The 12,714-nt window shown below is 39.4% G+C and overlaps 2 protein-coding genes across 4 annotated transcripts in view; one reads left to right on the plus strand and one right to left on the minus strand.

Moving 5' to 3' along the window:
• The window catches only part of LOC133168589 (roundabout homolog 2-like), a 49,652-nt gene extending 41,780 nt beyond the window's left edge, over positions 1-7,872 (plus strand). The window contains exons 21-28 of the mRNA XM_061300249.1: positions 1,003-1,130; positions 1,686-1,958; positions 2,619-2,781; positions 2,973-3,233; positions 3,755-3,951; positions 5,026-5,187; positions 5,275-5,532; positions 5,846-7,872. Coding sequence (XP_061156233.1) covers positions 1,003-1,130; positions 1,686-1,958; positions 2,619-2,781; positions 2,973-3,233; positions 3,755-3,951; positions 5,026-5,187; positions 5,275-5,532; positions 5,846-5,847 — 1,444 coding nt within the window. The 3' untranslated portion in view covers positions 5,848-7,872. The remainder of the gene's footprint in view (positions 1-1,002; positions 1,131-1,685; positions 1,959-2,618; positions 2,782-2,972; positions 3,234-3,754; positions 3,952-5,025; positions 5,188-5,274; positions 5,533-5,845) is intronic.
• Positions 7,873-11,358: 3,486 nt separating this feature from the next.
• LOC133168433 (roundabout homolog 1-like) overlaps positions 11,359-12,714 on the minus strand; it is a 45,459-nt gene continuing 44,103 nt past the window's right edge. For all 3 annotated transcript variants that reach the window (XM_061299999.1, XM_061299998.1, XM_061300000.1), the window contains one exon: positions 11,359-12,606. In XM_061299999.1, coding sequence (XP_061155983.1) covers positions 12,592-12,606 — 15 coding nt within the window. In that variant the 3' untranslated portion in view covers positions 11,359-12,591. The remainder of the gene's footprint in view (positions 12,607-12,714) is intronic.

Consider the following 12,714-nt stretch of genomic DNA (forward strand, 5'->3'; position numbering starts at 1 on the left):
TGACAATAAAAGGGTCTTAATCTGAATCTCAATCTTAATTAGAAATATGTGCTTGCTAAAAAAAATCTTAAATTAGGCCTCATTATGAGTGTTTCAATTTACCCAAAAGCAGGCCAATCATTTGAGCGGAAAAGGAAATAGATAAGAAAGCACAATTAATGCGACGCCAGCTAAACAATCAGATAATTCCATAGCCATGATGGACTAAAATAAACATCCCGACAGATTAACAAACACACGCACACGTTGTTACGGTAACATTGGCACGTGCTTCATGATGTATGCAAATGTGTATTTTACAATGGAAATTATTGATATAATTGTTAAACACCTTTGAGCTATCACCAAGTCAGCTGTAAACAATTCCCTTGGTTCTCGGCGAGTCAGGCCCAGTGAAAAATTCCCTGCGTGTACGAGCGCATTAAGTCAACATGCGACCAGGACGCCTGAACCATGCATATGTTTAGTTTTTTTTCCTCCCTGATTTGCTGCTCACAACTTTTATTTTCTCAAGTCAATGATTGTATACATTACCACTGTATTTCACAGCATCAAAGTCAGCGCCACATTTCCTATGCCCCCCCCCCGATGGTCCTTTTCTGTCTCTGTTGCCATGGAGACAATGCAGCCATGTAGTTGCTCTGCCAGAGGCGGTCCATGATTCTCAATTTAAAATGTAAATTTTTGTTGTGCTAAGGCTATAAAGCGGATTAAGTGTGTATTCAGGCCTGCCTGGTTTCTCCTGGGAGAGTTTTGGCTTGTGGAGTTGAAGGGGAGGCACAAGTCTGATATATAGACCTGCCATGTTATGCCCCGCATGTTTTCTGCACTCTTGTTTGTGCTTCAGGCTTTTTTGATGGGCTAAAATATATTCACTTTGGGTTCATTTTATTTTTAACACAGTAGGAAAAACATTATTAAAGTGCATGCTGATATTTATTTTATTATATAAGCCTCTAATCTTCTAAGGTCTTCCTTTCTCTGTGAATATCCGTCCCTCAGTCGTCCAGGGCTGTTGAAAGCGGGTGACCCTGGTCTACCCTGGCTGGCGGACTCGTGGCCCTCCACAAGCCTTCCAGCCAACGGAGGATTGGGAAGTCCGAAAGGCAGCAGTAACTTTGGCCGAGGAGGTAAACATGGCTGGCTGATGGGAGTTCTAGCGCGCGTTGCCCGGTCCGACAGTTTTGATGTTCGTCATTTGTTATTCACAGTGACAAGGCCTGACATTAAAACAAACACGCAGAGAAATTAAAAGTGCCTTTGAGGGCTACACTTTGCTAATGTGATTTGACAAGCCTGATATTTGGGATTCAATTTGTGTTATTACATTGACTTTTTGCCCCCGATTTCTCTCCTGCTCTGCTTTTATGAGACGGGTTTGAGACTTTAATAAGGCTTTACATGCATCCTGCGTTTGCATGTTCGTCAAGCTCAGGAGAGGTCTGGTCAGCTGCAGGGCTGAGCATCATCATGTGAGCACTCCACCGGGCTTCCTCAGCATGATGCATGTTAATTATGGTTGCAGACCATCACTTCCATTCAGATCAAATCTATTTGTGAGCTGTTTTTGTTTAACAAATGGGGAGAGCAAGAGCAGCGGGGAGCGTTAATGACCTTAAAGATTGTTAAAATCATGTCATCTAATCTGTGGATGATCCCTGTAACGCCTGGCTTCTTTGTTGTAGATGTCTTACCATCTGCAGCGGTGGAGAAGACAGGCACCATGCTGTCGGATGGGGCCATCTACAGCAGTATTGACTTCATGGGGAAAGCTGCTTACAGCAGCCCGGTGCAAGACAGCCACCCCACCCCCTATGCCACCACCCAGATACTGCAGTCCAACAGCTTCCACGAGTTGGCTGTAGACAGACCAGATCCACGCTGGAAGGCTTCTCTGCAGGCCCAGCAGGAAATAGCCAACCTGGGCTACTCGCTAACTGATAGACGCCCGGCCACCGGTACAATTTTGTGCTTTTTTTTCCATGAGTGCTTGAGAGAATTGCCCAGGAAGAAAATAGTGTGTGACGGTTATTTTTTTAGAAGTATAATTCCTGCAAGGGAGTTGGCAAACGGAGCCACAGAAGGTGCAAAATGGAAAAGAGTCTATTTATTTACATATTCACTGCAAATGAACCCTTAGGATAATGCTCTTAATTAGTCTGCCATCTTCATCAGAGTTCTACCCTGGGAGCTTATCTAGCCCAGAAATGTCAGACAATCATGACGCATTTCTTTGGGTTAACTTGATTGCCAATGAGTTATGTATAGGCTACTGTGTTCGCGTAGTTGCTAGTAGCATCATGGAGGCATTTCTGTGCGCGCTTTTGACGATTCACAATAAGCTTTGTGCTCAGCTAAATGTCACGACGACCAGAGATAAAGCAGAAGAAGCTTTACGGAAGAGGCTCGCCTCAGGTTTTGATGCCTATTTAAGAAATATCATAACATTTTGAAATCATCGTATGCCTTCAGCATACCAAAAGGTGGTTGATGAATACAAAAGGTTGGATGGAAAAATATAGACTAAAAGCCAATTCTTGGTGCATAGAAACGGGTTAACTGTCATCTGTTAGCATGGCACCAAACAAAAACACTTAAATCTTGTTACCCACCCTCAGGTGCAAAGGTAGGGAAGAAAAAGAAGGTGAAAGGTGGAACAAAGACCCCTAAATCCAACGGGACATGTTGGGCGAACATGCCCCTGCCTCCACCACCCATGCACCCTCTGCCTGGAACTGAGGTTGACCTTGACCATTACCCTCAGGAAAGCCACAGAGGAGGGTAAGATGTGTTCACATCTCATCAGTTGACTCACATGCAAACGTAAAACAACAAGTACACTTCTAAGCTCACACAGAAACAGAGGTCAGATCTCCACCACCACCACCTGTGTCCCCATCATTCCAACATAGATATTTTACGTGTTTTTTCAGCGTTCATGTTGTGTGGTATTCTAACTCTCTACCTACCAGATACGACAACAACAGTTGGGCCCCGCCTCTCTCGCTCCCTTCTTACCGTCACCAAAGTTTGGAGAATGATGTTGAGGAGGAAAGGGGACCTACTCCACCTCTAAGAGGAAGAGCCTCCTCACCGGCGACGGCAGCATCTTACAACCAGCCTTCATCGTCGTCTCTCAGCTCAGCCCACCATGAGGAAATGCAGTCGATTTTGCAAGCCCATTTGGATGAGCTGACCAGAGCTTACCAGTATGAAGTTGCCAAGCAAGCATGGTAAACAGCATTACCGGTTTGAATTTCAATTTGATAGAAGGGAAAAAGTGCATACGTATTGGACAGATGAGCATAAAACCTATCAGACGGTGGCTGATCGGACGGAGCCAATGTCGTAATCTTCCATCCATAATGCTTCTAATGGAACCTTGTAAAACAACATAATGGTGGACATGCATGCAACGGAATACGTGGGTTTAGAAAAGCTCTCTGGTCTAACGTCAGTAAATAGAGTCGATAATTAGGCATGCATTGCCTTGATGGCGGGCGGAGAACTGTCATGCAGAACAGCTGTAAAAGAGATAAAAGCCGTGTTGGTGACAGCCTTTGACCACCCAGATACCCTTTATCCACTCCATTTAGAACCCCACTGTTTGCATACCACCCACCAGCACTAAGCATGTAATCAGTTAAGTGTCTGCAGACTTTTTGGATGTGCACTCCTTCTGCATCCTGGTCTTTTTGTTGCTTTGTATGTAATCCTTGTGTTGGGTTTCTTATAAGTCCTTTTTATCTATTAGGAACATGAAGAGCAATTCAAATATGTCCAACACTACCATTCCTCCGATGGACTTTATGTCTTCAACGCTGGGCTCAGATTTGGGAGACACCCGCCTCTCCGAGGATGAAGAGGAAGACAGATACGCTATGGTGTCAAAGAATTTGTGCAGCTTTGATTACACTCCTGGACCAACTATGGATAACCTTGAGGTCTCAGGTACGTTGACACTGTGAAGGCAAACCAACAACTTAGGTTGCACGTCTAACAACCTCATTTGGATTCAGTGCTGACATGGGATTTGTTTTGTTTGGGTAGACGTGTCTGTGTGTGTGCTGATTGTGTCAGGGTCACATTAACTGGGTTGATGCAGTGCGTTAGTGTATTCGGCAGTCACATTGACAGCTTGTCACGTGGAGGATTTTGTTGTTGTGGTGGGGTGCAGGCAGAAGGCAAGGGACATGAGCACAGGTAGTCCGTTTTTCCGTGATTCTCCACCCGTCTGTCATCAGTCCGTTGTTATATTAAGACAAACCAAAACTGCGTCTGTCATCGTTATCTTTACCGTGCTTCCATCATCGGAACATTTAGAGTTTGACATGGCTTTTTTAGGAATATTACCCAGCCTGTTAATCTGTCATTGCTGTTTTAACTGTGATTCTGTCATTGCTAAATCACATTTTGTCTCCATAATTTTAGGAATAGTCAAATATTGTTCATCTTTTTCTCGAAATAAAACCTACAATCATCTTCTAAAATATGCACATTCAAATGAGGTTCCTTTCTGTCACTGTACATTAAATATTTGTTAATGTTCAATCTTGACGGGTTTCTAGAATTCCTTTGAAGTTATTTAAGGACATCAAAACCATAACACTGTATATATAGTAAGTGCAGCGCTCTGCTGAAAAGTTTGATATTTTAAAGTTATAAATAGGATTCCTTTCTGCACAGAGAGACGAGACAATGTCTCCCACAGGGATTCAAATACACCATTTTTGATGCACTTGTTTGATAGGGTAACAGGGGGACTCGTAGTGCATCTTAAATATTTGTCTTTATCGTTTAATATGTTATTGTTGGACAAAATACAGATCAGTGGGACTAAAAATAATCACATATATTAGCAATGCAAACAGTAATTATTGTTTGCTCTGCTGTCAAATTTGGTGCGAACAAAGCCACGATTGATGCGACAATTTTCATTTTTATACTTGAGCCACACTGACCTTGTTTTCAGACAACGTATAATCCTTCTTATTCAGAAAGACAAATATTCCTTTTTATTTGTAGGTAAAGGCACACAGTTGTGTCGTTCAGACAGCCCCGGTACAGCAGATTGTGGACCGCAGAACACACACAGCCTTGGTCACAAGAGGGTACAACTAACCGGCCTCAAATCACAATCAAACAAGGTTGGGACACTGCCCAGACGAAAAGACACTCATCAAGAAGGTAAGCTAAGTCTTCCTAAATTTCAGATGCATTAGACTGGAACATTACCATGTCCACGTTGTTTGCGAAATGTGTCTATCTGCTCAGCAACCCATGCACCTCAAGCGAAGGGTCTTCACAGTACCAGTTCCCGCATGAACAGTTCATGGGCCAGTGCGGCCTCGGAGCCTCCAGAGGAGTGCATGGTGACCGTTTCCACGCTAGAGCGGCAGCACATGGGTTCCTGGGGCGACACCTCAGCATCCAACAGGGCCACACTGAGTCGAGCTTCCCACAAGAAGCCTGCCGCAGAAGCGTCCCACAACGGGCATCTTCTCTCAAACAGCAAAGAGAAAAGGGATCACTGTGAGTGTCAACTATAGTAGTATTTTGTGTATTTGTGGTGCTGCGGCTGCCGTCGTATGTTGGAGCTGTCATATAAGACTACCTTATACGTATATGTATGCTGCCTATGTACGCTATATGGGCTGTTGTCTAACAGGTATGCACATAAAATTGCAGCAGACAAGATTTATTTCCATTTCAGCTTTTGCAAGTTTAATGGCCAGTTATTCCACTTTACCACATTGTGTGATAATACTGCAACCCAACCGCTTTTGAAGATGCAGTCAAAGCAATATTCCTGCTGAGATTTTATACTGCTCTCTTGCTCTTTCAGAATCTGTTGGATACATTTCCCTGCACACCTTGTTTCCAAATGCTCTGAGATTGTCTCTCTGTGAGTGACTCGCAATGCTGATTGGAAGCCAGAGAGACGACAGGATGAAGTCAAAGGAACATGCAAATGAAAATAAAGAACTGTAAATTCCATGTACAGGACAGACACCAAACTCACAATGTTCCCTTCATACCCCTATTTGAAATGAGTAAACTGTGTGGCCACCTCTGTTACGTATCTCTCACTTGGTGTACAATAATTCACACAGAGGATTGAAAAATCACAACAAAATGACAAATGAAAAAGGACTTGCATAATTTGTAAATACATTTTGTATCTATCTGTATACTTTTCTTTTGCTTTGCTATGCAAGCTACCCTAATGTCTGTCTTTTTTTTTATTTATTTATTACGTTGACTCATTTTTCATTGGCACTCAAACCATTTGCTAATCTTGATGAAGCTACTGTATTATTGTACTTTGCACAGAGCGTTTTGGTGGAAATAAGCACAAACCCATTGTTTGCAAAGCCGAAGAGAAGAATAATGACGTTGGGAATACTTACTGAAAACACCTCCTATGTCGAGCATTAAAAACAGAGCAAGAAAGGTGATAATGGGGTTTTTAATAAGCCAAGAAACGGTGTAATGTAATATTTGCTGTGAATTTTATGATGCATTAACGACTACTTGCAAAATGTTCCACTTTTATGGTAACAAAGCGACACATCACCTGTGATATCCAAAGCAAGGCAAATGGGTATTGTGTGTGTCCCTTCACGCCCTTTCCTTGAAAGTATGTTAATATAATATACAGTATATATATTTATTACTTTGGGTACTTCGATTTCAATTGCTTACAATGATAAGATAAGAGTGCAATATTCAAAACACGATGCCACTATACAGTAGATTGTAATGCTCTGTTTTAAATACCGATATTTGGCAGAACAAAATTCTGATAACCGACTAATCGGTTAACTTTTTTTACTTTGCTTTATGTCTTTGTATTTGTTTAGTTTAACAACAGAGGGAAAGGTTTTTTTTGTTTCTTTGTTTTCGGGGGTGTTTGAATCTCATATTCGTATTATGTTGTAGCTGTTAATGTGTATAAAAAAAGAACACAATCGACAAATTTTGCTGATTAAAATGTCTAATATGGGCTGATTAAATCGTGTGAATCAGTCAGATGTATGGTACAAACCCCAATCCCAATGAAGTTGGGACTTTTTAGTAAAACATACCGTATTGGCCCCAATATAACACGACCCTGATTATAAGAGGACCCCCTCTTTTTCAAGACTCAAGTTTGAAAAAAAGACTTTTTTGAACACCAAATTTAATTTTTATATAGAAAATAATTACAGTACATCTGAAACAAATGATTATAAAAATATATTCGAGAGAAAAATCATGTTATTTTGCCTCATTCAAATCATGCAAAAACTTAAAATCTTATGTTTCTTCTTCGTGACAGGGGTTTGCTTTGGGAGTTAAGTTCAGCATTCGCTTTAAATATATCTGGCGCCATCTAGCGTTGTGAATGGGTATAATGTCTAGACCCCGAATGTAAGACGATCCCCACTTGTTCAGTCTTTTTTCAATGCATAAAACACCGTCTTATATTCGGGCCAGTATGGTAATTAAAACTGGAATACAATGATTTGCAAGTTTAATGTTGAAACTGATGAACTTTATTGTTGCAAATATTCACTTTTATTTTATGCCTGCAACACATTCCATAAAATTCTGTGACAGGGGCATGTTTACCACAGTATTCCATCATCCTTTTGGAACTGAGGACGTTACTTGGTGGAGCTTTGGAAGTGGAATTGTTCCCCATTCTTGATTCAAAGCTTAAGTTGCTTAACATCCAACACTGTAGTATTTTGGTTTTGGATTGTTTATTTCTGGTAATGGGAATCTTTACCTGCCACAGACTGGTTTGCCCTCAGGAATACACAACCACACACAGTAGGGGCAATTTTCAATCCTTTGATGCAAAATAAAATGTGTACGTGAAAATGAGCAATGTTTCCTTCCATTTATTCTACTTGCCATTCAAAACTGTTGGAAATTGCTTTATTGCATACAGAAAAATACAAATTTAGTGATGTATTTGTATTTCGACAATCTGAAGCAAAACCAATGATGGTTAATCTTTATTCAAAGTAATTCAGGAGTATCTGTTTTTTTATCATATGCAGTTAGAATTATTGTGCTAGGTTGGCCTGATTTTATTGATCTATTCTTATTTCATTCCTTAAAAGCAGCTCATGAAAAATTCATCCACAAGGCTGACAAATGCAAGTGCTATAGTAGAATTTAAAATGCATCATCACACGGTCACTTTGTAAAAGGGATCACAATGAATGTGATTTTGCACAGCCTCGCCCATTACAAGCTCTGACTGCCACATTGTATAAATATAAAAAGATAACCCAAAACACGATTCTGTCTCGGCCGTCTCATGAATTTTGTTTGGCACGTATGCCATGGCTTGGTTGAAAAATCACATTGTTTCTCGTTAAACGAGAGCCAGCAGAGATATGCTTTGGTTAGCTTGAGGCTATCTGTGAAATCCTGTCTATAACAATGTCTCCAGATTGATCGACCGAGATCAGAGATTGTCTGCAGATATTGTGCAAAAAACTGGGAATTATTGGCTACACTTCACTCATGCTTTAAATCCAGGTGGGTTGGATTTTTCAGAAGTCGCGTGAAGGCACAGAGTGAGTATTTTTTTTCTCTTTTCTTGTCACAACTTGGCTGAGAAAATAAAAATGGTTAAAAACAGTTGTCAGATGTGTTATCGATGAGAACATCCAAAGACAATCATTTGATATCAATATTTTAAACTTAGAACACTTTGTGAAACCTTTTGGGTTATTTTGAAAACATTATCATGAAAGCCCATGACCATGGTGGATTTTTTTTTGTATTATTATTCCTGAATATAACAATGCTACCAAGAATAAATTATAGCCAGCTAAAAAATGTGCACAGTATATCCGTGAAGACTTTTTGTTCATTTTCATAAAACCGTGCGGATCAGCTGGACTTCATTTAAAAAGAAATAATAAAAGATTTGATTTTGTTTCATGTTGTGTGTTGTTTTCCTAATGTCTCCTCGTTTGTTTGTTTGTTTGTTTGTTTGTTTGTTTATTGTCTCCACCTGTTCTCAGCAGCTCAGAACCTCGTCTCATCCAATCAGATCCCTCTAGCCAGTCATCTCTCGATCATGTGTGCCTCATCGTCTCGACCATGTGTGCCTCGTAGTCTCGTCAATTTGTGTGTATTTAGTTCCCTGCTTTAGTTCATTTGGTTTTGGTTCCTTGTTGTATTAGTTGTAGAGGAGAATGTTTCCTTGAGTTTTTTGGTTATTTTGAAGTTGTTTTTGTTGGGTGAGGAGAATCTCTGTGAATGATAATCGAATGATATTATGTTTTGTTTTGTTTGTACTTTTTGGAGAGCCTGCTTTTCTTCAAATTTGCTCTTGCTTTCAGTGGGCCAAGAGTGGGCACAAGTAAAAATAATGACATCACATTAATGCATGTGCAGTATTTTTTTATACTGATGCTAATATGAGGATGTTTGTGGTAATCTTAGCAGCATAATTCCACAGCTACTTGGTTAAAAAATATAAATTAAATTATTATATAATTAATATAAATTTATATATATATATATATATATATATATATATATATATACTTTTAACAGCATGATGTTTCTTCCTTAGACAGCAATACTGTCCTCTTGGCATCAAACTATGCACACTCCCATTTCACAGTCAGTGACAGACAGCCTTATATCTCCTTAAACAAATTTAAATTTACTACTGCTGCTGAAAGCTCCCTCTCACCCAGCACATTGATTATCTCCGACACGTCTTAATTCCTCACCAACTGTCTGCTTGAACAGAAACTAATCTTTCTCAAACAAACCTTCCATCAAATTGAAGTCTTACATCCCAGCTCCATCACTCACCCTCTCGAAGACACATAACTCATGTGCTTCACACGCGCGTCGCCACGTTGTCTATTGTTCTCAATGTTCTTCATTTTAATCACTTTAAATTACAGTGGTCCCTTGAGAAACGAGTCACAAACATTTTCAAGATATGACCTGTCATTTGGCAGATTTTCTTTGCTCAAATGAGATCGCTTTACAATAAGCAGCAGTTTGGCAAATATTGAACAATGCAAAAGTTTCAATCTGTTCAATGTCCCTTATGGCTGAGTTCATCTGGTGGTGCAGAAGAACCATAGCTACGTAGTTGTCTCATATAGAATGCAAAGAGTTGACAGCCCCCCACCCCCACCCCTCAACATTTCTGCAGTTCCGCCACATTTGCTTTGACTTGTCAAGGCCAGCTCTTCGTCAACAGATTGCAGAGAAGCTGCTGGATAAACTTGGTATAATTTGAAAATGAAATTTGGCAGAATACACACACTCAGATGAAACACACACACACACAGTCTCTCAGAAAACAAGCACGTCTGAATAACCTCCTGTAGACAGCTGTCCTTGGTGAGAAGCAAAACAAACCTAGAGAGCAAAATAGAGGCAGACATCCACAGTATAGTGAATTTCCGTAGAAGAATATTTCAAGCAACATTTGAACATTTCCAACTGTTATAAAGTGGTTAAAGACTTGAATGATATATAAATGACAGGAATGGGTTTGCACTTAGCATGCTAAGTGGTAAAATCTCATCCCTTCTTTACTCATCACATTGCTCACTACGAGTTTCCTCATAACTCCTTTCACAAAAATGACTCAATACATATTGAGCGCCATGACACATCTGACAAAAAAATCCAATGGCATTGGTAAATCAGGTTTAATTCATAAACAGTGGGACAAAATAATTTCCAAGTAAATGTATACAATTCTCTGGAATACTACAGTGGTGCCCTAAGAAATGAACTGAACATTTTCCACAAGATTGATGCTCCCTCTTCTACTGTTTACAATTCATAAGCTTTCGATACTGTCAGCTGAAGCATAAAATAAATAAACTTAATGAGTTGAATCTTTTGCACATGACTGGTTAAGGAAGATTAGAAAAGGAGAAAACGGGTGCAGACAAGTGTGTAGCTCAAGCAATCACTGATGAGCAGTCAGGACCGACCGACCGTTGGTTGATAATTGGTTGAATGCTGTTAGAAAAGCGAAATTACCTTTATACCCCAGTTACATCCCAAATCCGATAAAATTAAAAATGTCATATAACAAGTCGACCTTTGGCCTCAGTCACATCACTGTCAAAATACAGAAATCTCAGAGAATATATTAGCGTGATTTACATTCATGTTCTTGAAAAGATAACATGCCTGTGTGTGTGTGCGTGCGTGCGTGTGTGTGTGTGCATGCGTGTGTGTGTGTGTGTTTGTGTTACATCCTTATTTAGCATCAGCAGAGAAAAAACAACAACTATGCATGTATCCATATAATTTCTTTTGGCTCTAGATTATGTAATTTTACTGACCATTGTTTGCAGACAGAAGGAAATTGTAAGCATGTGACTTTATTCTTCAAAACCTAAAATCAGAGCACAGCAAGGCAAATCACAGAGAGAGCGATCGAATGGAAATTAGAAACGATCACTGGGTTTACTTCAAATGACAGAGTACCGTTAGTTGTTCCTGTGCATTATAGGCATCTGACAAAAATAGACCTGTTAGGTTTTGTTTTGTTTACCATTCTGGAATATGTCATTCAAGGTGACTTATAGGTAGCATTGACTTTCATTTTTTCTTTCATAAATGAATATTGTGATATTGTTTAGGTGCACTTTGATATTCACTTAGTTCTGTATTACTGTCATGGAGTACAGCAATTGTATCATACTGAGGCTAACCCTTCTGATTTCCCAAGCTAATGACATTTAATCAATTTACTGGCAAACTGTTTTATGAATCCATTTAGGTCAGGATGAGTAATAAGAGAATGGAGACAGTAGATTTAATTTTAAAAAGTTTGGGACAAGGTCAAGTGAGGGGAAAAAAAGCAGGTGAATGAAAATAATTATAATAATAAAATAAAGGTCCAGGAGCAGAATATTTTAGTAATCCATCCATTAGGATAATGTGCATGCAAAAAAATACTCAAAAACAGAGATCTCACTTCTGACTGAAAGCAGCTTAAAATGTACGCAACTGGATGCACAATTGAGATCAACATTCATTTTCTTTGAATCAAGTCAAAAGATCAAATGATTTACACAATTCCACAAAATGCGTACAATTATGATCAGAAAAATAAGTGATTGTGCTTTTCTAACCCAAAGTAGAACAAACCATACAAGGACGCAAGATGTACATCACTAAGAAAACATTAACACTGTCACATAAAATTTCAATTTGAAGCACTTCTGTGGCAGTCAACAATTTACAAGCTGTCTGGAAATGACACAAGCTTTTTTTAGAATACACAAGTAACGCTCATTATGAAGAATAGTTTTGTAGACAATCACATCAGCCATAACGTGCGCATTTATCTTACATCATCGGCTGAGCCTTTTGTTCAGGTCAGCCAGAATAAAGTCCACAGACATAAACATGAACACTTTTTTTTTCAAACCAACATTGATTGAGAAATTCAATATAAAAAAAACAGCATTTATTGTGCAGTAATTTACTAGTTGTGTTTGTTGTTTTAGTTTTGCCCACACCACCGACCCCAAGTCGTTCAGTGAGGCAGCTGTCGGAGCAGCTGTTATGGTGTCATCAAAAGGCTTCTCAGCTTCTCAGGAACTAGGAAAAGAGAGAACAAAAAGTGTGTTGCTAGACAAAATGTTTAACTCAATACTAGTTGTTATTAATTTATACTCCATTTTTCTGGCACTTAGAATCCTTTATTTT

Source organism: Syngnathus typhle, linkage group LG15 (assembly GCF_033458585.1).
Source record: "Syngnathus typhle isolate RoL2023-S1 ecotype Sweden linkage group LG15, RoL_Styp_1.0, whole genome shotgun sequence".
In the NCBI taxonomy this organism is placed as follows: Eukaryota; Metazoa; Chordata; class Actinopteri; order Syngnathiformes; family Syngnathidae; genus Syngnathus; species Syngnathus typhle.